The sequence below is a fragment of the Hylobates moloch genome, unplaced genomic scaffold (assembly GCF_009828535.3).
Source record: "Hylobates moloch isolate HMO894 unplaced genomic scaffold, HMol_V3 SCAFFOLD_9, whole genome shotgun sequence".
NCBI classification, from domain to species: Eukaryota; Metazoa; Chordata; class Mammalia; order Primates; family Hylobatidae; genus Hylobates; species Hylobates moloch.
The window spans coordinates 21,837,625-21,863,943 of NW_026652284.1; the positions used below are offsets into that span (position 1 = coordinate 21,837,625).

Genomic DNA, 26,319 nt, shown 5'->3' on the forward strand with positions numbered 1-26,319 from the left:
GCATGGTGGTGCATGCCTATAGTCCCAGCTACTCGGGAGGCTGAGGCAGAAGAATCGTTTGAACCTGGGAGGCAGAGGTTGCAGTGAGCCGAGATCAGGCCACTACACTCCAGCCTGGGCAACAGAGCGAGACTCCATCTGAAAAAAAAAAAGAAAAAGAAAAAAAAGAAAAGAAAATACCACTCACAATGTGTCCTGAAAGCGCTCTGTGGAAGTCGGGAGGTTTCAAGTGTCACTGGCAAGAAGCGGGCATGAGCTTGTGTCCTGCACTGAATCTAAGGCTTAGCCTGGGAGGTCTGGCCCCTTGGCCAGGCACGGTGCCAAAGGCATAGTGCAGAGGGGGACAGAGACAGCTGCTGAGGACACAGGGCACAAGCCTGAGGGCAGCTCCCCTGTCCAGCCATATGGAGAGGCCTCTAGGGCATGAGCTTTCAGACTTCAGTATTAAACTCATTCCCAGTGGGTCCTGCAGGCCTTTTCTTCCTTTTCTCTGATGTGATTCTTGGGGAAAGCTCCAGACAGAGCCCAAGGGATGGGAGTCAAACACCTCTGACTTCAGAGATGGCACATGGCTAAATGGCAGCCCAGTGGAGACCTCAGAGCAGCCCACTCACCACAAACAAGATCCCACACAGGATCCCTGCGCATGCCGGACTTCAAGACGGGCTTCTGATAAGACCCTTGTGAGTATTTGGGGAGGAGAACAAAAGCACTTCTGTAAAGGGTACGCAATTAGCCCTGCTTATAGAGTGGGGGCAGCTGTGACCTGCTGACCACTCCTGGGAGGGGGCTAACTTGGGGGCCCAGGAATTTGAGCAAATGATGAGGCACAATTGTCCCCAGCTGGGCATTAGATCACATTGGGCCCCACCCTGAAATAATCCCTAGTCTCAAACTTCAGACATCAGTCAGTCAGCTCAGGAGTCATGCAACAAAACCAACTTCATATTTTAAACCAGCTTAATGCTACAAACTTTTTTTAAAAAGTGCTGTCCAGCTGAGCCTCTGAGAAAACCTAGCTCCCTGAGGGGTGGGTGGCAGGCCTCTCAGACCAGCCCCTGAGCCTCTCTCCAGAAGGCACGGCCTTGGTTCACCCAGAGCACCCACATCCCGGGGTGGGTGGGGGAGAAGAGCAGCTGGACTGAAGGGACAGTGTGGGATGATCAAGCCTCTGGGGGAACAGGCTGAAGCCAAAAGACCCCCTCAGGACCCCAGGCCTGAAGAGGTCACATGAGTTCCTCTCCCCATTAGCTGTGAAGTCCTGGTCTGCCATGAAGACCTCTCTCTGTCACCCCTTCAGTATACCTAGGAAAAAAGGAGTGAACAAGTCACCAAGCCCCAGTCACCTGTGTCCTTGGGGTCTGAGTGAGCTCTGACGGGCAGAGACGTCCTTAAGGAACCATCCCCTTCAATAAATATGGTGAAAAAATTCCTCCCAGGGAAGCAAAGAATGATGCCAGTGCCACATGGGGGGCGGAGGGGATGCTTTTGGCAGTTTGTTGTTTTAATCTGACCCTCCTTTACAGTGGGGCTGCCTCTGCCTACCAAGTCCTTGGTGCAAAATGGCTCCTGGACCAGCGCAAGGCAGAAACTCTGAGGAAAAGTGCCCGCCACAGCCATGACAGCTGCCCCCATGTTCCTGTTTTCCGCGGGAGCTTGTCTCTGCTGGACGATTTTTACATCGCAAGGGGAGGGAGAGGTAAGGACTTCTGGCCTCAGGAAAGGGGTCTCCCGAGCAGGGGGCTCCTGTTTCCACAGGAGCCTCAGCGCTACCTGCCCTAGGATGGCTCCCTGGGACCATCTCTGGGACAGAGGCAACCAGGAAGCCAAGACCAGCAGCTCAGCTGGAGATGTGAGGCCAAGAACAGGGCTAGAGGCAAAAGGGCCTACAGCTGCCGTTTACTAGAACTATGAGGCCTAAGTGCAATTAGCATTCTGGCAGACTGGACAGCCCCTCAGAGTCCCAGCCCCCACCACGGTGGAGAAACCAGGGACGTGGCCCGGGACCCTCCCTTGGAAACCCAGACCTGCCCTGGAACATGGACAGCGATGGGCCCTGATGGGTCTGTCTGCAGAGGTCTCACTAAAAACTAGAACAACCTCCCTGCTAAAATTCAGGGAGGACAAACAAACAACTCAACCTGAAATAAATACAAAGGCATTACGTAATTCTTGGTACGTCGAGGGTCCTAATTACCCCTCAAAAGGAGGTAGGGCCTTTCCCTGGACTTGGCCACCTCACCTGCAGCCTTCTCGTGAGAGGTCAGAAGTCAGAAGACTGGATGGGCCTCCCCAGGCCCAGCTTCCATTAGGAAGGTGAGGACACACCCCTTATCCACTCCTCACCCGTACCATTCACATCTCCCCACACAGCTTCCGCCGGCTGGGGCGGGAAAGGCGAGGAGACCCCATGCCCTGAGGGCAGCACCTAGTGTCCAGTGTCCCTGTGCAGGCAGAGGGGCTGTCGCCTGTCTGTGAGGAGGTAGAGTCGGGGGCAGGCTGCTGGGGGCAGGCAGGGCCACTCAGTTAATCAACAGGTCCCCAAGGTCATAGGAGTCGAAGAGGTCGCTGATGCCCTCACCCGCCTCCAAGCCCCACAGGTAGTCGTCCTGGTCCAAGGACGGGGAGAAGCTGATCAGAGGGGAGCTGCACGCCAGGGTCGGGGACAGGAACTGGTCCTCAGTCTGCTGCAGGAGTGGGTGCGGCAGCTCCAGCATGCTGTCAGTAGCCTCCAAGGGGACCAGGGATGGAGGCGGTGGGGCCTGCTGGGGGGTTGGCGCTGGCGCTGGAGACAAACAGACAAAGGTTACGCCTGGCCCTAGCATCCAACTCCTCAGCATGCGAGGACAAACTTCCGGTTCTCTGGATGACTGCACCCTTCTCCTCTCTCCTCAGCCTGGGTGGACTGTCCTGCTCTCAAAATCCACCTTCCAGAGTCTACACCCAACCCTACCCCTTTTCATGTATTTTTTATCTTTTTGAGACCAGGTCTCACTCTATCACCCAGGCTAGAGTGCAGTGTTGCGATCTTGGTTCACTGCAACCTCCGCCTCCTGGGTTCAAGCAATTCTCCCATCTGAGCCTCCCAAGTAGCTGGACTACAGGCACGCACCACCGCACCCCCACACCCAGCTAATGTGTGTACTTTTAGTAGAGATCGGGTTTCACCATGTTGGCCAGGCTGGTCTCGAACTCCTGACCCTAAGTGATCCACCTCCCTTGGCCTCCCAAAGTGTCGGGATTACAGGCCTGAGCCACTGTGCCCGACCAAAAAGGAAAGAAATTCTGACACGTGCTACAACATAGATGAACCCTGAGGACATTAAGCTACGTGAAATAAGCCAATCACAAAAAAACACTGTGTGATTCCACTTACATGAGATACTTAGTCAAAATCGCAGGGAGAGAGAGTAGAAGGGTGGTTGTCAGGGGCTGGGCAGAGAGGGGAATGGGGAATAGGTACAGAGTTTCAGTTTTACAAGGGGAAAGGAGTTATGGAGATGAATGGTGGTGATGGTTACACAACATTATGAATGTATTAATTACCACTGAACTGTACATTTAAAAATAGTTACAATGGTAAATTTGTTACGTTGACTCTACTCTCCACCACACACAACTATACCTGACCTCATCACCCTCTTCAACTACTGGCCCATTTTTCTGCTCCTTTGCACAGTAAACTTTCTCCAGAGTAGCCTGATCTTGTCTCTTCTTCCCTATTACTATTCTCTCTTCAACTCACTCCAGTCTGGGGTCTCTCCCCACCATGTCCCTGAGCCAGTGACCCCCATGCTGCTAAACCCAATGGTCATTTCTCTGGCCTCATCTTATTTGACCTTTCAGTAGCCATTCTCCAGCACTCTATGCTCATTTCTTTCTCGCCTTCTTTTTTTTTTGAAATAGGGTCTTGCCCAGGCTAGAGTGCAGAGTGCAGTAGGGTGAACACGGCTCACTGCAGCCTCAACCTTCTGGGCTCAAGCAATCCTCTCGCCTCAGCCTCCTGAGTAGCTGGGACCACTGGTACATGCAACCGTGCCTATCTAATTTTCAAACTTTTTTGTAGAGACGGGGGTCTCACTCTGTTGCCCAGGCTGGTCTCGAACTCCTGGGCTCAAGCAATCCTCCTGCCTCGGCCTTCCAAAGTGCTGGGATTACAGGCATGAGCCACCACACCCAACCTGCTCATTTCCACTTAGATGTAAGATGGTGATTTCCCATACAGGGACATGCAATGAGGCACTGGAAATTGCCTGCCATATATATCCTGATGCTGAGAATCCCCCACATTGGAGTCACTCCTTAAGCCCCAGCCAAGTATTATTTTGAAGATACAACTGTGATGGGATGCTAGTCTGCCTGTTGAGACTGGTGGTGCACCCCTGGACATGTGATTTCACCTTTTATTTATTTATTTAATTTATTTTGAGATGGAGTCTTGCTCTGGACTTCACATTTTACAGCATCCATTTCCTCCCCTCTGCATGGCGCATGATAACTCTACCTACCTCAAAGGATTACTCAGAGGACTGCATGGTAAGTGCATATGAAGCACTGGTTTGGCCTGGCATGGTGGCTCATGCCTATAATGCCAGTACTTTGGGAGGGCAAGGCAGGCAGATCACCTGAGGTCAGGAGTTCGAGACCAGCCTGGCCAACGTGGTGAAACACCATCTCTACTAAAAATACAGAAATTCGCCGGGTGTGGTGGCAGGCACCTGTAATCCCAGCTAATAGGGAGGCTGAGGCAGGAGAATCATTTGAACCCAGGAGGTGGAGGTTGTAGTGAGGCAAGATCGTGCCACTGCACTCCTGCCTGGGCAACAAGAGCGAGAACTCATGTCTCAAAATAAAAATAAATAAATAAATAAATAAATAAGCACTGGTTTGTCGCGTCTGCATGCTGCCCTTGCTCCTGTTAAAAATTGCTCCCATTTACCAAGGCTAATGGGGGAGGTGGTGGCACTGCCCTTGAGGCGAGGCGTGGTTCAGCCTCCTTGGACACTCAAACGGCCCTGAGGGAGTCCGTGCTGCTACCCTTATTTACAGATGAGAAAACTAGGGCCCAAAGAAGTCCATTAAATGTATTTGCATTAAAAAAAAAAATCTAAGGTTTGTTTGGCACGCTGCTGATGTTACAGTCAGAGGCCTGGCTTGGGAGCGGGGAGCATATGGGCTTAGACTCTAGCGCCTCCTCTCACCAGCCATGGAACCCCAGAACTCTATTTCCTCATGTGGAAAAACAGGGATGAGTATTAGAAGCAGTAACTGATAAAACACATGTGAAAATCTCTATTATAGGTCAGACCTTGCTGTCTCCTGCTGTTGATCACGTCCAGAAATAGAATCACCTTTTGTAATAAGTGTCTCTCCACCACACTCTGAATGGCTCTTACTGCTTTTCTGTCTCTAAAACAGCACCAGGCCCAGCTCAGTAGATGCTCTTCACATAAGCTTTTTTTTTTTTTTTTGAGACAGTCTCACTCTGTCGGCCAGGCTAGAGTGCAGTGGTGTGATCTCAGCTCACTGCAACCTCTGCTTCCCTGGTTCAAGTGATTATTGTGCCTCAGCCTCCTGAGTAACTGGGATTATAGGCATGCACCACCACCTCCGGCTAATTTTTGTATTTGTAGTAGAGATGGGGTTTCATCGTGTTGGCCAGGCTGGTCTGGAACTTCTGGCCTCAAGTGATCCACCTCCCTCAGCCTCTCCAAGTGCTGGATTACAGGCGTGTGCCACCGGAGCCGGCCACGTAAGCTTTCTTTTTTTTTTTTAAATCACATTTATGCCATGTCATCTTCTATAACCCACTCAATATTCATGAGGAAATTTCAAGTGTCCCCATTTGAGAGATGTGGGAACTCAGGCTTTGAGGGGTTAAAGTGATTCACTCACAGTCACCAAGTCACTAAGAGGTGAGATACAGGCTTGAACCCAGGTCTCCCAATTTCAAATCCTGTGCCATCAGCTACATTTAGGTGTATCTCAGAATGTCAGGGCCTGCAGAAACGTCAGAGACGATGTTGTTCAAACCCCTTCCATTACAGATGAGGGAAACTGAGGCTGAAGAGAACACTTCCCCGGTAATGCAGAACCAGGGCCAGGACCCAGGTCCCAAGACTGTAGTGGCTTCCTCTCTTACATGGCTTCTGGCACGCAGACCTCAAAACCATGCTGTTTCAGAACACAGCAGGGAACACGTGTGTGTGTGTGTGTGTGTGTGTGTGTGTGTGTGTTTCTGTGCAGGAGAATCGCTTGAACCTGGGAGGTGGAAGTTGCAGTGAGCCGAGACCAGGAAAACTTCCTCCTCCTCCCTTCAGCAGGGATAATACTATGAGGCCATGTGACAAGGGTCGGCGGGGACAGCCATGACATGAGAGCTGGCCCCACCACTGACTGCTCTGTAAGCCTCTACTCCTCTCTGGGCCTCAGGATCTTGATTTGTAAAACTCAGGTAAAAACTTCACACCGGGCCGGGCTCTGTGGTTCACACCTGTAATCCCAGCACTTTGGGAAGCTGAGGTGGGTGGATCACCTGAGGTCAGGAGTTCGAGACCAGCCTGGCCAACATGGTGAAACCCTGTCTCTACTGAAAATACAAAAATTAGCCGGGCATGGTGGCATGTACCTGTGCTCCTAGCTATTCGGGAGGCTGAGGCAGGAGAATTGCTTGAACCTGGGAGGCAGAGGTTGCAGTGAGCCAAGATCGTGCCACTGCACTCCAGCCTGGGTGATAGAGTGAAACTCTGTCTCAAAAAAAGAAAAAAACCAACAACTTCACACCCTTGTTTATGCTTTGGGATCTGCCACCTCCACCCAAGGTCTCAGAGGACAACTGAAGCAAAGGTGCTTCCAGCCTCAGAGGGCTATGCGCATGCTGACACTTGCGTGAGGAGGCACAGCAGGAGGAGGATGGACCAGAGGGTGGGGCACAGGTCTGCGATGGGAGATAGGCACTGGGGAGGTGCCCCGAGGGACAGATGGCTGGCACAGGGAGAAGCTCTGGTCCCTGATGAGGCCTGACAGACACAGGAGAGATCATTAGAGAAGAGTTGGGAGGCCGGGCTCTGGTCCCAGCTCTGCCATCAACTTGCTGTGTGACCTTAGGGAAGCCACTTGCCCTCTCTGGGCCTCTGTTCATTCATGTGTAAAAAGAAGGGTTGAGTTAGACGGGGACAGCAAACTTCTATAAAGAGCTGGAGCCTGTAATCCCAGCATTTTGGGAAGCCGAGGCAGGTGGATCACCTGAGGTCAAGGGTTCAAGACCAGGCTGGCCAACATGGGGAAACCCTGCCTCTACTAAAAAATACAAAAAATAAATAAATAAATAAATAAATTAGCTGGGTGTGATGGCGGGCACCTGTAATCCCAGCTACTTGGGAGGCTGAGGCAGGAGAATTGATTGAACCCGGGAGGCAGAGGTTGCTGTGAGCCAAGATCACACCATTGCACTCCAGCCTGGGTGACAGCGAGACTCTGTCTCAAAAAAAAAAAAAAAAAAAAGCTGGAGAGTATTTTAGGCTTTGTGGGACACTTGTGGTCTCTGTCACATAGTTGCCTTCTTTTTCTTTCTCCCACAACTCTTTAAAAATGTAAAACCATTCTTAGCTCATGGGTCATTAAAAGCAGGTCAGATTTGACCTGCAGGCAATAGTTTATTAACCTCTGAGTTAGGGAAATGGACACAACCGGTGTACTGCAGAGCCCTTCCAGCAAGCCTCTCCCATCAGCCCAGCTCTAGCTCTACCTTTGTCTAAACACTAGGGTTCTACTTAAGAGGATTCTGCTGCTAAGAAGACAAAAAGTGGAACACTGGCCTACACAGCCTTGAAGAATCCTGCCAGTCTAACCAGATGTGTGATCCAGGAAAAGGCAAAAACTGTTCTGGAGAGGGGCCTTTACAGGCTTCCATGTGTACTCCTTCCACACTCCCACCCTCTTTCTGGAGAGGGGCCTTTACAGGCTTCCATGTGTACTCCTTCCACACTCCCACCCTCTTTCTGGAGAGGGGCCTTTACAGGCTTCCATGTGTACTCCTTCCACACTCCCACCCGCTTTCTGGAGAGGGGCCTTTACAGGCTTCCATGTGTACTCCTTCCAGACTCCCACCAGCTTTCTGGAGAGGGGCCTTTACAGGCTTCCATTTGTACTCCTTCCAGACTCCCACCCTCTTTGGGAAGCTCTCAGGAACTTTGCTCCCTGGCAACTTACCTGTACTACCTTCCATCAGGGGTAGCCAGCTCTTAACCATACTGTCCACCTCCCAGCCAGAAGCCCCTTCTTTGATTTGATCTATGCCTTGTGGAGACAGCACTGGGCTGGGAGTGTGTAGACCAAGGTTCAAGACACGGCTCTGTTGCCTCCCAGCTGGGAGACCTTAGGTAAGACACATCACCTCTATGTCTTATTTTTTTTTAATGGGCAAATTTTATTATTTTATTTTATTTTTATTAGAGATGGAGTCTCATTATGTTGCCCAGGTTGGTCTTGAACTCCTGGGCTCAAGTGATCCTCCCACCTCAGCTTCCCAGAGTGCTGGGATTATAGGTGGGAACCACAGCTCCTGGCCTATTTTTTAAAATTTTATTCTTATTTTTATTTTTGAGACAGGGTCTCCCTCTGTTGCCCACGCTGGAGTGCAGTGGCATGATCATAGCTCACTGTAGCCTCAACCTCTATGGCTCAAGTGATCCTCCCACCTCAGCTTCCCGAGTAGCTGGACTACAGGCTTGTGCCACCACACTCGGCTAATTTGTAAATTTTTTTGTAGAGACAGGGTATCCCTATGTTGCCCGGGCTGCTCTTGAACTCCTGGTCTCAAATGATTCTCCTGCCTCGGTCTCCCAAAGTGCTGGGATTATAGGCGTGAGCTATAACTCACAACAACCTATGAGTTAGACAGTATTAATTACTGCGCCCAACTCACAGATGAGAAAAATTGAGGCCAAGAGAGGTTAGGTAAATTGTCCAAGGTCATATAGCTGGTAAGTGGACAGGCTGGGATTCAGATCCAGGCCTTCCTCTGTCCTGGAGCAGCACCAGCCTTCCTAGTGAGGCTTTATAAAGCATTAAGTACAATGCACATGTGTGGGGTAGGATGACTACATCCCCAGCTGCTGGATAAAACAGGAGGTTTTCAACAAACATTGATGTAGAAGAGAAAACTAAGGCCGGTCCCTCCCCCCACCTCCTGTCCCTCTGGACAAGGGACCTACCTGAGAATGCTGTGGGCTCCATGATGCTAGGGTCGGTGCTGCTGCTGGGCTGGGCAGAGTCAGGGCTGGGGCAGAGGGTGGAGGTAGAGGGGAGAGGCTCCTCGGAAGGACTGTCCGGCTCCTGCACCTCCTCTGGGCACAGGTAGACTTCGATGGGCCCTTGGGTGCTCTTGAGATATATCTGCAGGTTGTCCTGGAGGAGGAGGAGAAGCCAGGTCATTGCCCTGGGCAGCTGGACACTTACACTTAGTGTGTATGGACAGACGCACGTGGCTGCTGCCATCCATGGGTGCAAGCTCAAACCCTGGGCTGGCACTGAGACCAACTCCATCTGGCCTAAGGTGGACTTCCGCTGTTTCTGCTGTCTGGCCCCGAAGCCCACTTCTTTTAGGGGGAACACCTTGATTTTCCTGTGGGAAATCACTCTTCCCCCCACTCTCAGGTCATCTAGTTTTGGGGCGGGGGGGCAGCACCCTTCCCCAATGCCAGTGGATGAGCTTGTGACGCAGCCAGGAAAGTTAGTGTGACATGATTGGTTCAGGATGGCCCATGGCTCAGGTGGATCCAACCAGCACTAGGCCCAGGACTTTTGCTGGACTTGTGGGAAACGGAAGCCCCCTTCCCACTGGGGTTGCTGAGCTGGTATCATAAAAGCTACCTCTGCCACCACAAGGAGAATGGAGTCAGCACAGAGAAAAGCAGAGAGATGAAAAGCGTGAGACAGACCTGAAGTCATAGTCTGAGCATCTACATCCAGCCTTGCCCGCAATCTCTGAATCTCCCCTGGGACTTGTCATTTGGTTCCCACCACCCCTACCCATACCTCCTGCTGAAGCCAGTTGGACTTGGCTTTCTGTTACTTGTAACCAAGAGTCCTAGTATTTGGTCTTCCCACCTTGTCTCTTCCCTACCACATAACCGCAACTGAAGCCACAACTGATGACACGCATGCCATCCAGGCACATGTCCAGGTCTCCATGCCTGTACTCACACAGAACTACACCTAGCAAAAACCCTATTCATTCAAGACCTAGTTTAACTGTCCCCACCTGGGATACCTCCTCTAACTACCCCTTCTCTATGCTCTCAAAGCACATCTTCAGTCTATAAATGACAGCGTCTTTTTCCCACTAAGTCCTGAACTCCTCCAAGGGTAGGGGCGGGACCTTAATTGTCTCTGCAACCCCAGTTCTTCCTTCAAATAAATTATTTCTTGAGTCCTTATAATATGCCAGGCTCTGGGCAAGGGATACAAGGTGAGCAGAACATTCTCTTGTGAAGCTTACACACTAATAGATGAAGCAGAATGCAATCGTGTAATCATGCCAAATATACCTCAGCAAATGGAGATTAAAGGCAGTGGAAAAGCACTGGTGTTTATGAAGTCTGGAGGTAATCAGAGAAGGCTTCCTTGAGGAAGTGACATTTGAGTTGAGACCTGTAGGATGAATAGCAGTAAATCAGGCAGAGAGGGAAGAGCATTTCAGCTCGAGGGGAAGAGCATGTATGAGGGTCTTGCACGGGCTAGGTGTGGTGGTTCATGCCTATAATCCCAGCACTTTGGGAGGCCAAGGCGGGCAAATCACTTCTATGCTGGAGTTCGAGACCAGCCTGGACAACATGGCAAAACCTCGTCTCTACAAAAAAAACAAAAAATTTGCTAGGCATGGTGGCATGCACCTGTGGTCCCAGCTACTCAGGAGGGTGAGGTGAGAGGATGGCTTGAGCCCAGGAGGCAGAGGTTGCAGTGAGCTGAGATCATGCCACTGCACTCCAGCCTGGGTGACAGAGCAAGACCCTGTCTTAAAAAAAAAACAAATAGGTTGAGTGTGGTGGCTCATGCCTGTAATCCCAGCACTTTGGGAGGCCGAGGCAGGTGGATCATGAGGTCAGGACTTCAAGACCAGCCTGACCGACATGGTGAAACCCCATCTCTACTAAAAAAAATACAAAACTTAGCCGGGTGTAGTGGCGGGCGCCTGTAATCCCAACTACTTGGGAGGCTGAGGCAGGAGAATCGCTTGAACCCGGGAGGCGGAGGTTGCAGTGAGCCAAGATCGTACCACTGCACTCCAGCCTGGGCTCAGTCTCAAAAATAAATAAATAAATAAATAAAACAAAACAGAAGATCTCACACTAGGAACGAGCTTAGTGCAATGGAGAAACTGCAGACAGGTCAGTGTGGCCAAAACAAAGACAGATGGGGCAGCACGGAAAAGGAGGTTGGCAAGGTCAGCTGGGGCCTCAGAGCACCAAAGCCCCATAGGGAGTGTCAGGAATTTTGGTCTTTAACCTGGGAAAGCACGGTCCGCATGAAAGGATTTTCATGAGTACTGACAGCGTCATATGTGAGCATGAGTGTGCATGTGCGCAGGAACCCAGGGCTGGTGGGATGCAGAAAGAAACTAGGAACAGACATCTTCTCAGGCCACTGCTCAGTCTCCGTTGCCCTTTCCAGCTTCTGCCATTTCTGCCCAAGCTTGAAGGCCACCAGTATTGCCATGGACACCAGAATGGGCCTGAGAAGCATGGGGCTAGGCAGTGCCAGGGACAGAGTCTGCAAAGCCACCTGGAACCCTCCCTGGCAGGGTCTCAACCCTGCTCTCCACCAAATATTTCCCCTCTCACCTCAGTCCTGTCGGGCACTTCCAGTCTCGTCTGCGGAGGGGCCTTGACGGCAATCACTGTCTGCTCCTTAAAGTTGCCGACAGCACGGATATCCTGGTAAGTCACATAGGCCAGCGTAGGGCAGGAGAGTCAAGAAAAGTGACTGTCTGGTCAAAATTCAAACCCCAAACCTGCCAGGAAGCACCTTCACCCACCTCTCCTAAGCCTCTGAATATTACTTTCTCACTCCTTGTACAACTTAGAAATAATACAATCCGTAACCTGTTAATATCATAAGCTACCTTGGATCCCTTTGGAAAGCAGATGGGGATATAAATCATAAAAAATGTTGCCTTACATTATAAATCATATAATGTTGCCTTACATTATAAATCATAAAAAATGTTGCCTTATGTAAAGGCTTCATCTCTCAAACTAGATCATTAGCTCTGAGAAGGCAGGAAAACGTGTTTTATTTCTTTATATTTCTCACAATGCCTAGCATCCTTCCAAAAATACAAGGTCAGATCCAAAACCAATTAGATATGAAATGATTTTGGAAAATGCATGAAAGAGCCTTAGCAAAGTCCATGCTCTTTGACCTCATCATTTCAATCCTAGAGATCTGACCTAGGAAACAAGTAAAAATATGGGAAAGCATTCTATGTATAAAGATATTCGGCTGAACGTGGCGGCTCATGCCTGTAATCCTAGCACTTTGGGAGGCCGAGGCAGGTGGATAACTTGAGGTCAGGAGTTGAAGACCAGCCTGGCCGACGTGGTGAAACCCCACCTCCACTAAAAGTACAAAAATTAGCTGGGTGTGAAGGCTGGGTGCGGTAGCTCACTCCTGTAATCCTAGCACTTACGAAGGCTGGGACGGATGGATCACCTGAGGTCAGGAGTTCGAGACCAGCCTGACCAACATGGTGAAACCCCGTCTCTACTTAAAATACAAAAATTAGCCGGGTGTGGTGGCAGGCACCTGTAATCTCAGCTACTCGGGAGGCTGAGGCAGGAGAATCGCTTGAACCCAGGGGGCAGAGGTTGCAGTGAACCAAGATCATGCCACTGCACCCCAGCCTGGGCAACAAGAACAAGACCCCATCTCAAAAAAAAAAAAAAAAAATTAGCCGGGCATGGTGGCAGGCACCTGTAATCCCAGCTACTTAGGAGGCTGAGGCAGGAGAATCGCTAGAACCTGGAAGGTGGAGGTTGCAGTGAGCCAAGATTGTGCCACTGCACTCCATCCTGGGCAAGAGTGAGACTGTCTCAAAAAAAAAAAAAAAAAGCTATGTTCAGCAGGCACACAACTACATTACAACTATATTTAAATAAAACACATTTTGTGTGCAGTTCAGGAACAATGGCTATGGTTTTTTTTTTTTTTTTTTTTTTGAGACGGAGTCTCGCTCTGTCCCCCAGGCTGGAGTGCAGTGGCGCGATCTCGGCTCACTGCAAGCTCCGCCTCCTGGGTTCACGCCATTCTCCTGCCTCAGTCTCCCGAGTAGCTGGGACTACAGGCGCCCGCCAACACGCCCGGCTAATTTTTTGTATTTTTAGTAGAGACAGGGTTTCACCGTGTTAGCCAGGATGGTCTCGATCTCCTGACCTTGTGATCCGCCCGCCTCGGCCTCCCAAAGTGCTGGGATTACAGGCTTGAGCCACCACGCCCGGCAGCAATGGCTATGTTAAGGTGGCAGCTCGTCATTCTTTTTCTCCATTTTCCAGATTTAAAGAAATGTACTTGGCTTATTTTCAATAATGAAAAAATACCTTTAATAAACTTGAGGCCAGGCACAGTGACTCATGCCTGTAATCTCAGCACTTTGGGAGACTGAGGCAGGAGGATCGACTGAAGCCAAGAGTTAGAGACCAGCCTGGGCAACAAAGCGAGACCCTGTCTATACAAAAAATAAAAAATTAGCCAGGCATGGTGGCACATGACTGTAGTTCCAGCTATTCAGGAGGCTGCGGTGGGAGGATCACTTGAACCCAGGAGTGTGAGGCTATAGTGAGCTATGACCATGCCATTGTACTACAGCCTGGATGACGGAATGAGTCCTTGTCTCTAAAAAAATTAAAGAAATAATTAGAAAAATAGACTTGAGAATAAAAGCCACCCAGGAAGGAAGAAACAGATGCCAGACCCTTAGGGTAAGTTACTGCATCAACTCAGGATAGATATAAACATGCAGCAGATTCCTGCTCCCTGACACCTTCCCCCAACAAAGAGGATATCTCTTGTTGGCCTTGTCCTCAGTCAGATGCTTGAAGCTCAGAGAGCAGCTCTGGATGAGCTGGTCCAAGGCCTGCTCCGTGTTCATCAGCTCCTTCAGCTCCTGCCCCAGCTGTTGCTGCTTCCCAGGTCTGGTGGGGTCTTCAAACATTCCCCTGCCTCTGGGAACAGAGCAGCCCCCCAGTGTCAGTCTGTGGGTGAAACTCCAGAACAAGGCCATTCAAAAAATAGTCTATGAGGGTGCTTCCCTGGGTTGTGCAAATCAGTGGTCATGCCTGTCTCTCAGGGAGCTACCAGGGATTGGAACTAGAGGTTTGGGGCTTGGGCTTGGGAGAAGAAACAAGTCAAGGCCTGAACCCCACTTCTGAGGGGCTCTCGACTCTGTTCATCCCCATGCCCCAGCCTCCTCCAACTGGAGTAGCCTCAGTCCTGACTTCCCTGCCTGGGTTCTCTTAGGATTTATGCCAAGGGCTATAGGTCAGCTCTTTAAACCCTGTAGAAATGGAGAGAGGAGGCTTGAGTACTCCTATCTCAGATCTGGAGGGAGTCCAGGATCCCCCTACTCAGCTCCCAGGGGACTGCCCTAAGCTAGAAGAAGTAGATCTTGGGATCTCTGACTCAAGAGGAAGAATCTGGGGTTCCCTTTGCCTTTACACCTCCCAGATGTCATTCTCCACTCTGCCCCGCATCACGTTCTCCGGTTACTTCAGCAGGTACACGGCGCTCTTCCTCACCATACATTGGCTCTACCCCCAGCAATAAGCCTATTGGATGTTGTTCTTGGTCCGCCTCAGCCCTTGTGCCCATTGGATGTTGCTCTCAGCCCTGCCCCTGCCACTCACACCCACTGGCTATTGCCTCTGGCTCCGCCCACAGCACAAGTACCCATTGGAGGGTACCACTGGCCGCCCAGGCACTCACACCCACTGGATGTTGTTCTTGGCCTTCTTGCGGATGAGCTGGATGCCTTCCAGCACGTTGGTGATGTCATAGATGCGCCGCTTCTGCACGTCCAGCACCTCAGCGGCCCAGTTCAGGTCCAGGACCCCATCCTCTGACTCGCTCAGGAGGTAAATGAACTTCTTGGTGAGCAGCCCCAGCGAGGTGTCATACCGAGTCTTCTCCCCGGGGGATTTGGGGGCTGAGGAAGAAAGGGACCCAGTCACAGCTCAGGGAGGGGAGGACCCGCCCAGGACCCTCGTCCATTGACGTAGGCTCATTAAGTACCACCTTTCACCACTTTCCAGTTTACAAAGCACTGTGAGCAAGGGCATCCATCACCACCACTGTCCAGACAGGGAACCTGATACCTAAGAGGGAAGGTGACTTGCTTAAGGTCTCACAGCCAGTGGGCAGTGTTGGAAGCCTAGTGTCCTGACTCCTGGTGAAATGCACATTTCCACCACAGCTTAGGGCTGCCACACAACCACCCACAACTACTGTCACTGTTCTAAGTGCTTTCCATATACGAACACATTTAAGCCCTACGACACCCTGTAAGGTTGCTGTACAATCATCCCCATTTTATAGATGAGAATACTGAGGCACAGTTTAAGTAATTTGCTCAGCTCACTCAGCTAGAAAGTGGCAAAGATGGAATTCAAATCCAGGCAGTCTGACTCCAGAGTTTTCCTTCTTAACCATTACCCTATCCTGCCACTTAAATGTCCAGAGTTTGGAATTAGAATAGGGTAGAAATAATAAGCCTGGATTTAAGAGCATTTTTATAGACACACACTTGCTTTTTCTTCCCATGTGAATCACAATGATTATCTGAGAAAAATCGGTCCTGTAACATCAAGTCGGGGAGGTTCATGAAAAAGGTCCCTTTCTCAATGAGGTTGATGTCGCAAGACCATATCTCAGCTGCAGCATCTTAAACCACGAGGAGGCCGGGCGCGGTGGCTCACGCCTGTAATCCCAGCACTTTGGGAGGTGGAGGCGGGCGGATCACGAGGTCAGGAGATCGAGACCATCTTGGCTAACCCGGTGAAACCCCGTCTCTACTAAAAATACAAAAAATTAGCCAGGCGCGGTGGCGGGCGCCTGTAGTCCCAGCTACTCGGGAGGCTGAGGCAGGAGAATGGCGTGAAGCCAGGAGGCGGAGCTTGCAGTGAGCCGAGATAGCGCCACTGCAGTCCGACCTGGGGTAAAGAGCGAGACTCCGTCTCAAAAAAAAAAAAAAAAAAAAAAAAAAAAAAACCACGAGAGGACTTTTGTAATTGAGTGACTTCCAAGTCATATAGCAAGTTAGTGGCCAATCTAGTAATTCTGGAACCTGAGTTTTAGAGTCTTAGGTTCCTCTGGAGGAGGACCAGTTATCATGAGCCTCAGGATCCTTCAAGACAGTGCTTTGGGCAGCCTTGACCAATCAAATGTAGAGGAAACTTTCTTGCCATTCCTGATCTAGCTGTGTCTTCTTTTACACGAGACAACTGAGGTTCACAGGAGTGACCTGTCAGGTTGGGGCAGAGGCCTACCTGGACCCCCAAAACTAGTGTTCCTCCCAAACACAGTTGCTTAAACTCCTGCTCTAACCAGGATTTTTTTTTTTTTTTTTTTGGAGATGGAGTCTCACTCTCTCTCCCAGGCTGGAGTGGAGTGCACTGTTGCAATCTCGGCTCACTGCAACCTGCCTTCCAGGTTCAAGCGATTCTCCTGCCTCAGCCTCCTGAGTAGCTGGGATTACAGGCATGCGCCACCACACCCGGCTAATTTTTGTATTTTTAGTATAGACGGGGTTTCACCACGTTGGCCAGGCTGGTCTGGAAGTCCTGACCTCAGGTTATCTGCCCACCTTGGCCTCCCAAAGTGCTGGGATTATAGGTGTGAGCCACTGCGCTCAGCCTATCCAGGATATTGACTGAAAATATCAAGAGGCAGCAACCCCCTCCAACTTAGCTTTAGGAAGGCACCACCTGGGCAGCCTCTGGATCTTAAAACCCTCTGGGGTGGCAGAGACTGGAATAATCTGTGCTTCCCTTCCGTTTGAATCACTTATTCAGCTCCTTGTCTGCATGTGGGAGAAAGACCCTGGTTAGCCCCTGCTCCTCTGATTTAGAAAAATTTACATTGACCTAAACATTAAAACTTTTTAAGAATAATAAATTCCCAAATAAAACACTGGTCATTGCGTTTAGATCATGAGAGCAGTACATGGTGTGGTAGAAGTAATGCGAGACTGGCCGGGCATGGTGGCTCACGCCTGTAATCCCAGAACTTTGGGAGGCCGAGGCGGGTGGATCATTTGAAGTCAGGAGTTTGAGACCAGCCTGGCCAATATGGTGAAACTGTGTCTCTACTAAAAATACAAAAATTAGCCAGGGATGGTGGCATGCACCTGTAGTCCCAGCTACTTGGGAGGCTGAGGTGAGAGAGTTGCTTGAATCCCAGAGGTGGAGGTTGCAGGGAGCCCAGATGGCACCACTGCAATCCACGCTTGGTGACAGAGCGAGACCTGTCTCACAACAACAACAACAAAAACAAAAACAAAAACAAAAAACATAGAAGTAGTGCAAGATTTACATGTCCAGGCTCTAGTCCTGACTCCACTCTGAGACTATGGGCAAGTCACTCAAGCTCTCTGAGTCTCAAGTTGCCTGATTAGTAAAGAGAGACAAGCCTACCTACCTGGCGGGATCAAATCATAAAATGCACAGGAAGCTTTTGTAAACTGGAAAGTGATCCAAATATGACTACCAGTGATTGGGCAGGGCACTGCCCTCTGCCCCTGCACCACCCCACCCCAGAGGCCCCATCAGCACTGCTTACTTTTGGGGCTGGGGAGGCCATCCACTCTGATGCACTTCCCCTTGGGGATTGGGAACTCAGGGACGGCGGGCCTCCCAATCCCCTCCAGATCCAGCTTCCTTTTGGCCTTGGAGAGAAGGGGGAAAGAGAGGCAGACTTTGAGAATCATTCCTCCTTTAGCCTTTCCCTGATGTGGGCCCAAAGCGATGAAGCCACTTAGCAGCCACCTCTGTGCCTCAATTTACCACCAGTCCTGGTGAAGCACTGCTATACTTGATAGGAAAACATCAGTGACCTGAGAAGTGAGCTTTCAGGGGAACTCTTGTTTTCTGAAGGGCAAATAAAACTCCCATCCTCTGAGGCCCAGGCACTTGAGACCCTACAAAAGCCAGTCTGGCCAAGGGCTCAGAGTTCCTTAACCACGGGCCCTAAGCCGGCTCCTATACCCACTCCTCACCCCACCACACCCAGAGGATGATACCAGGAGGAAGCAGTGGGTGGGGCCTAAACCACATCAGGGTGGGGAAAGGGCCCCCCTACAGAAGCAGCTGGCCCAGCCAGACTGAGTGCCCATCACAGTCCCACAGCTGGTCCTTATCAGGGCGGGGCTGGGCATCCGCCCAGACCCAGGGGACTTCCTGGCTCAGTGCCACAACCCAGGGAGGTGCCCACAGTGGGAAGCAGTGCAAACATCCCCACCCCCATGTTTGGACTCCAGCTTGAGGGCCCCAGGGCCTCCTGAATAGACTGCATTTGCCATTCTTTCTTTGCCGAGAGGGGCAGACAATGAATCCTTCCCGTGTCTTAAGGACAAGCAGCTGAGGCCACCCCCCCTCCCCGCCCCCCGCTCCCCCTCTCTGTTCCCGCCAAGCTTGGGAAACACCTGCTGGGGAAATCAAACCGTAGACCCATCTGCTCCTCTCCACCCTGTTGCCACCCGGGCCCCAATTAGGCCCAGAGCTGCACTGGCCCGGAAAGGGCCTCTCTCCTGGTTAGGGCTGGGCAGGGGCAGGGCAGGGGCAGGGCTGGGGCACTGGGACACTGGGACATAGGTCAGAGACCCATGCTTGAATCTCCAGCTCCTTCGCAGGCTCACTGTACCAGTTGGGGGAAATGTTACACATCTAGGAGCCTCAGTTTCTTCCTCTGTAAATGGGGTAAAAATGCCTACCTCAAGGGGCTATTGTAAGGATTCAAGGAAGGCACCACCTGGGCAGCCTCTGCATCTTAAAAACCCTGGAACACGCTGAATTAATCCCTGTGTTGCTTCCCTTTGAAGCACTTATTTAGCTCCCTGTCTGCATGCAGGAGAAAGACCCTGGTTAGCTCCTGCTCCTTTAACTTCTGTAAAGTTCTCAGCCTGTGTCTCAGCACACAGTAGGTGTTCAGGAAACACAGAGTCCCTTCCCGAAAATCTAATCTCAACCTCTTCCTTCATACATCCTTCTGGGGGTCATCGAGCCCATTTCTTTCCTCTTTCCAACTCTGGATCCCCCAGACACCCCTGCCCTGGCTTGGACAGAGAGGCCTATTTTAACATTTGGTGGTGAGGTCATGCTCAGCAGGGCTGAGACTTCTAACTGCTGCTGAGCACAGCTGGGCTGACAGGTGTTGGAGGTGGTGACAGCTCTTCCTGCTGTCAGTTCCCCTCCCCCCACTCCTGCCCCCTCCAGGAAGTCTTCCTGGGCTGATTTGAGGAGCCCTGCTCCTTGGTTTGAGGAGCCTGGATATAACACTCTTGCTCTCCACCACTACCCAGACCTGGAAACCATCCAAACACTTTACTGCTCATTCTTGAATGAGTCTCTCAAATATTCCTTTTCTACCTTCCTAACTGGTGAAATCCTACATTCTAGAGATTCAGCCCCACGCTGTCACTGGAGAAAGTGCCAGTCACTGGCTGAGACCTTCCACATGCCCTGAACCACGCCCCAACATTCATCACTTCACTGAATCTTCCCACACCACTAATCTCCATTGTACAGCTGAAGTAATTGAGGCTTGGGGAGCTCCGAGGCCTCCATCAATCCTGACCAAGGCTGCACATCCTAGTATTCTTCATATATCCCCCAGCAGGAGCACCAAGGGCAGGGAGAGGAAGGGAAGCTCAGGTGGAGTTCTACCTGAGGCGGAGGTGGGGCAGCCTAGGGCCTCCCCAGCCACACCTGCCTCCCCCACCAGAACACACCAGGAAGAACCCCGGCAAGACCTGGAACAGAATATCTATGCTGGGCCTGTTACACGCCCATAACAGTCCTGCCACATCAGTATTGGCACTGGCTCTCGGAAGCCAAGAAATGGAGACTTACAGAGGGTAAGCACATGCCCAAGGTCACACAAAAGGCCAGGCCAGGGTTTGAACCTAGGCCTGTCTGACTCCAAAGCCATGTACCAGGCTGCCTCAGCTGCATCCCACACACGCTGCCCCAGGATTTGCTAGAATTTGGGCCAAGGCCTGGGCTACGCCCACCTGCCCCCATCACTGCATGCACGTGCACACACATATACACACACACACACAGCCTTCTCTCTTTTCTCACTCTCCTTCATCCTTATTCTGCACTCCCAGGGTCCCAATGCAGCAAGTGTCCCCCTAAGGATACCTCCCTGACACCTTTGGGCAGTGCCCAGAGGAAAGTCAGCCTATGGCTTGGGCTGAACCTGCAGAACACAGGTGGCAGACGACAAGCCCAGGAGGATCAGGATCAAGGTGAGGCTGAGCACAGGTCTTGGAGTCAGACTGGCCTGGCTTTGCATCTAGGCCTTCCCCTTCTTAGCTGGGAAATCAGTTGACCTCAAGTCACCTATAAAATGGGCATCATTGTCTCCACCTATGCTGAGGATTCAGTGACATAGTGCAGCAAAGCACTTTGCCCATAAGGAGTGCCCCCACCGGGGAGCTGCTAGCACTGATGTATGGGGAGCACCAGTGGGAAAAGGGGAAAGTTCAAGGGTGAGCTGAAAAGAGACTGCAATGAGGGGAGGAGAGCAAAGGCTATGGCCACAGCCAGAGGCCAGCTTAGCTCTATCCTGGACGCTCTTAGGCAGCCCCTTTGGCTGGATCTTCAAGGCCTGGTCAGGACTCAAGCCCACCCAGCCAACCCCTATGGAGAAGAGTACAGCTCCTTCCTCAGGCAGCTGCACAAGTGCAGAGGGTCAGAGATCACCAGGCACAACCCCCTTACGGGCACCAAGGTGAGGAAACTGGGACTTGGGGAAGAGGAAGTGACTTGCCCAAGGTCACGCAGAGTGGAGCCTGGTCTCTCTTAAGCCCTAAGTTAGATGGTAGGGGCAGGAGCAAATGTAAGGGGTCGAACCTCGCTTTCAGATCCCAGCTCTGCCACTTGGTAGCTGGGCAGCCTGGGATTCACTGTCTTGCCTCTCTGAGCCTACATCTCCTCACCTGACCTGCCTTGTAGAGTTGTGTGTTAAAATGTTTATTTTCTCTCATGCCTCACAAGAGGAAATTTGGAAAATGTAGACAAATTAAAAGAAAAGGAGGACCGGGCGTGGTGGCTCACGCTCGTAATCCCAGCACTTTGGGAGGCCAAGGCAGGCGGATCACCTGAGGTCAGGAGTTCGAGACTAGCCTGGCCAACATGGTGAAACCCCATCTCTACTAAAAATACAAAAATTAGCCTGGCGTGGTGGCAGGCGCCTGTAATCCCAGCTACTTGGGAGGCTGAGGCAAGAGAATCATTTGAACCTGGGAGGCGGAGTTTGCAGTGAGCAGAGATGGTGCTATTGCACACCAGCCTGGGCAGAGCTTCCTGCCGGGATGAAAGAGAATGACGCCATGCACCTGGCCAGAGGAGGCATGCGATAAAGGGGCATTCCCTGAGCCTTCCTCAGAGGACTTGGAAAGAGCTCTGGACAGGGAGCCAGGAGATCTGGGTTCTGGCCTTCATTCTGCCATTGAACTTGGTTGCCATCCTTGGACAGTGCCTGAGGTCCCTTTAAACAGAAGCTCCCCAACAAATCCTGCTCACCCTGCACTTTGCAGCCTGGCCACAAAGCAAGCGGCCACACCCAGGGTTGGGTTTGGAGCCGTTCCAGGTCACACCCTTGTAAAATGAGTAAGCAGAGGGCAGGCCTGCCCACGGGGCTGGGCCCCGGGCATCTGGGGATTGACAGGAGTGGGAGCTCTGGGCCTGGCAGGCCTTTAGGGTGGTCTGCTGCAAGGAGACTCCCCTGCTTCTTTGCTTGTGACCCAGGCAAGTGACTTCCTTTCTTTGCTCAGTCTCCTTATCTGCAAGATGCCTCATTCTGGACATCCCGACCAAGATAATGAACGTGAAGAGTGCCAAGCAGTGTCTGGCACAGGAGAGGCACTCAGTAAAAGAGAGACCTTCTTGCTAAGATCACTGAGCCCTTCTGGGAGGGAGGTACAGACAGATGTACTTGGGCTCCTCTGGGAGGGTTCAAAGCAGTGTAAAACCACAGCTGTTACTGAAACTTCCAGTCTGAAAGCAGCAGGCCAGAGGAGAGTGGGCCTGCCACAAAGCTCCCTTCCCTGGGGGGATCTCAGCTCCTAAGTCAGGCAGTATTAAAGAAAGTCAAGGCTACATAGAGAAGAGCCTACTGCCTGACCAGGTGCAGTAGAGTAGCTCATGCCTGTAATCCCAGCACTTTGGGAGGCTGAGGCAAGAGGATTGCTTGAGCCCAGGAGTTTGAGACCAGCCTGGGGAACATAGGGAGACCCCTGTCTCTACAAAAAATAAAAAAAAAAAAGAAGAGCCGACTGCCTTGTGAGTCCCATCACTCTACCCCATCCCCATCTCTGACCTTAGGTCACATCCCCTCTCTGAGCCTCAGTTTTCCCCTGTAACATGGAGCTATTAATGCCATCTATCTCACAAACTACAAAGATGTTTTAGGCTATAAAACGCCGAACACAAGATACCCAATCCCAGTTATCCTCAGTTGCTTAACCTGTAAAATGGGGATAATACCATTCCTGCCCACTGCTCTCCTAGTTAGAAATCATGTGCAGGAGGGGTCTCCAGGAAGGTTAACGTTTTGAACATGGGCAAAGCCTGAGTCCACTGGCAGGGAGTGGTGGCTCTGCCTGCATCCAGAGCTGGCTGGGTATCCGTGCTTGCTGACTAGCACAAGTCTGACCAGATGCCTCTGGGGCAGTGGGGGGTGGTCTTATCCCTGTACCCAAACTTATTCACCGCACTCACAACTAAGCAAACCTACAACACCCCCTTCCTCTCCCTGGAGCCTGCTTCCAAAACCCAGGACCTGGAGCTGAATGTGGCTGAGAAGAGCTAGCCCCACAGCCACCTGTGCACACACACATTGTGAAGGAGAGGACACTGAGGCCCAGACTGGGGCCAAGACTTGTCCAAGGACACAGAGAATTAGTGGCAGAGTCACACCAGAAACCAGGCTCCTCAACCACCACCACCTCCACTCCCCCAGGCTTTTCCCACTCCACCCCCCACCCTAAAGTTGTTTTGATTCACACGGGCTCCAGGAATTCCACTCCCACAAAACAGACCTTGAGCCCAGGTCGGCAGGGAGCCTGGTGCCACTACGCTTTGGGCCCTCTCTGACAACGAGCCCGGGAGCTTGAGGAGAGGGCAGCCAATCTGAACAGAACCCAAGGGGGCTGCCCACATTTGTATCTGCTACAGGTTGTCTGGGAGGGAAGACTGGGCCTGGGGGAGGACCTAGGGCAGATACTTGGGGCTATACCAGGAGCTGGCTGGACAATCTGGAGTCTGTCCATGGCAGATTGGACCTGAGAGACCCACTAGACCTATCCCTCTGTCTTACAAAGTCCCACAGTGTCCCCAGGCCATACTCTTTGCCTGGACAATAGCAGGCACCCAGTACTGGTTTCTGGCCAAACAATGAAGTAATGAATGAATGGCCGCAACGTTGGCTGCATGGACTTCCCCAAAGTCACACAGTGCACTGGGAGTAGTGAGTTGGGTCTCCCTCCAGACTCGCAATCCAGTGCTCATTCCACTCCACTACAATGGATGAGATTATTTCATCCAAAGTCTGAAAATGAAGGGGTCTTCTACTCAGATACTGGGGGCACTGGGTCCTGGAAACTGAAAGCTCATCTTTCCTCTTCCCAAAACTCTACCTGCTCCACTCAAACTGGATCTCAGGCACCCCTCCCTCTTTCCTACACCTGGAAAAGCATAGGGGGAAGCGGTGGGGGCCCCCCGCATTACCGGCAGCCGGCCTGCCGGCAGGCATCGCACAACTTGGCCCTCGGGTCCGTGGGGAGTGGCGTCGAGGCAGGTGCCTGGCGCCGCTGCGGGAGGCGCCGTCTGCGGGTACAGCGGTGTGTAGTAGGTAGCAGTAGCTGGGCAGAGCTGGGGGCTGCTGAGGCCGGATGGCCACAGCTCTGTGGGGCTCATCGCGGGCACTACCTTCGGGGTCTGCCCAGCGGCCGAAGCCAAGGCCCGGGGCCCTTGCAGCATAGCGAGTAAGGCGCCCCCTACCCAAAAGGGCTTGGCGCGCCCGCGGACACCTGCGGGTTCCGGTGCTGCCGCCTTTCACACGGCCCGCGGCATGGCGCGGAGGCCGGGGGAAGCCGCCAATGGACGCCTGCGGGGCAAGGCCGGACCCTCCCCTCCTGGCCCGCGGCCGAGCAGAGCAGCGCTTGGAGATCGCCCGGCGGCTTCGGTGGTGGCACTGCCAGGGGCTGTCTCGTCCCGAGGGCACCGCGACCCGGGACTCCCCGCGCTCCCCAAGGCCTCGGCACCTGGGGTCCGGCCGGCTCTGGAGAGGGGTCCCCGGCGTGCCCTCAAGCTCGGCGGAGACGCGATGCGCTGGGATGGGGAGGGGGGGTCTCGACTGCACCGACTTCCTTGCGGCTCGCTCTCTAGTCCCTGAGTCTTTCTCTGCCTGTTTTTTTTTTTTTTTTTTTTTTTTTTTTTTTTTAGCGCCAAACGTCGTGCCGCGAAATTCGGATCTCCCGCGGAAAATGCCGCGCTCCGGTTGGTTACTGCAACAGTACAGGCTCCACCCCCCGGAAAGAACCCGTCCTCGAGGCGGCGATTGCAACACTTGCTTCGCCGCTTAAAGGGGCAGCCACACCTGCTGTCGGTGCCGCCAGCCGCCGGCCGCGCTAGCTAGCAGCCGGTGAGACGGAGACAGAGGGTGGTTCCGGGGATGCACAGTGCAGAGGCGGCCAGAGCAGTGCACAGCGCCCCGAGAAATGGGCCCGGATTCTCTGGGATTGAAGGGAAACATTTTGGCGCGGGGTCCCGGCCTGAGCCCAGACCCAGCAGTGTATTCCCCAGGCCACAGGCCCTTTTGTTAGTTTGCATTGTTGCTTAGCTAGCACATGTGCACTCATAGCCCCTTTCCTGCTGAAATGAAGGCCAGGAACCTGTTCCCTTTAATGGCAGAGGGGTAAGGGACGGAGGCAAACTAGTCTACTTCTTTGTAGGGAAAACTAACATCTATTCAGTGCCTACAGGATGCCAAGCACCATGCTAGATCCTTACAAGCGTTGTTTTAGTTAATTTATTCCAACAATCCTGGGAAGAGGAATGATGATCCCCATGATAAAGACTGATAGTCTGAAAGGCTGGGTAACTTGCCCAAGGTCATACAGAGAGATTCCCTGATTTGAGAGCTGGCAATAGAATCTGGGACAGGTCCCAGCTCTGGAGCCCTTGTTTTTCCAGTTAAGGGGTTCTTCTACCCTCCCAAGCTGCCTGGGGGCACAGCAGGGTCAGAGTCCCACTGCAGAGCTTTGTCTTGTTCACAGTTGTATTCTTAGGACCCAACACTCAGTAAATGTTTGAACATCTCTAGGTTTCTTTTAAACAATCCTTTTGTCACAAGAGCCTCTCTGCCTCATTCAAAAACCTTCATTGCTGATAATACATTCATCACTCCAGTTTAGAGAGGCTCAGAGAAGCAACCTTGGGTAGTGAGTGGTAAAAAGCTGCTGCTAGATTTCAGGTCTGATTTCTTGCCTGGTGCTGTGTGATTTTTATGCAAGTCTGAGCCTTGGCATTCAAAGCCCTCCAGAGACAGTCCACAGCTTAATTCCTCATTAGATGGTTGAGGACAAGGTGGCAATAACCCATGATGATTAAGAGCCCAGGCTTTGTAGCCAACAGCCCTGAGTTCAAATCCAGGCCCAGACACTTTATTCGTTGTGTGACCAAGGCAAATTTTGTAAATTCTCTGATCCTTGATCCTTGATTTTCTCATCCTAATAGTACTTACCTCACAGGATCATGAGGAAATCTCATGAGATAATGCATATAAAGCTTTCAGCACAGAACCTGGATCATAAGGAGCGTCAAGAATTGGCAGCTGTTGTTGTATCTCTGACTTTTTTTTTTTTTTAGACAGAGTCTCACTCTGTCACCAGGTTGGAGTGCAGCAGTGCAATTCTCCTGCCTCAGGTTCAAGTGAGTCTCCTGCCTCAGCCTCCCGAGTAGCTGGGATTACAGGTGCCAGCCACCACACCTGGCTAATTTTTGTATTTTCAGTAGAGACAGGGTTTCACCATGTTGGCCA

General features: G+C 51.9%; 1 protein-coding gene across 2 annotated transcripts; it reads right to left on the bottom strand.

The window, feature by feature from the left end:
• Positions 1–942: 942 nt before the first annotated feature.
• E2F2 (E2F transcription factor 2) lies at positions 943–24,657 on the bottom strand. 2 transcript variants are annotated; one of them, XM_032759269.2, is made up of 7 exons: positions 24,006–24,657; positions 17,833–17,938; positions 14,989–15,202; positions 14,064–14,222; positions 11,844–11,958; positions 9,216–9,408; positions 943–2,785 (listed from the first exon to the last, which is right to left on the bottom strand). In XM_032759269.2, the coding sequence occupies exons 1-7, from the start codon at positions 24,255–24,257 to the stop codon at positions 2,523–2,525; spliced, it is 1,302 nt and encodes a 433-aa protein (XP_032615160.1). In that variant the 5' UTR covers positions 24,258–24,657; the 3' UTR covers positions 943–2,522. The 2 variants fall into 2 exon arrangements, with proteins under 2 accessions (XP_032615160.1, XP_032615159.1); XM_032759268.2 differs by having other exon boundaries at positions 14,983–15,202.
• Between the last annotated feature and the right edge of the window lie 1,662 nt (positions 24,658–26,319).

Excerpts from the sequence above, each read along its gene's own strand:
- E2F2 (XM_032759268.2), bottom strand. The coding sequence starts at position 24,257 with ATGCTGCAAGGGCCCCGGGCCTTGGCTTCGGCCGCTGGGCAGACCCCG. Across the intron at positions 9,409-11,843 it reads AAGTGCCCGACAGGACTGAG|GACAACCTGCAGATATATCT; the intron begins GTGAGAGGGGAA and ends CTCCTCCTCCAG. Across the intron at positions 2,786-9,215 it reads GGAGCCCACAGCATTCTCAG|CGCCAGCGCCAACCCCCCAG; the intron begins GTAGGTCCCTTG and ends GTTTGTCTCCAG.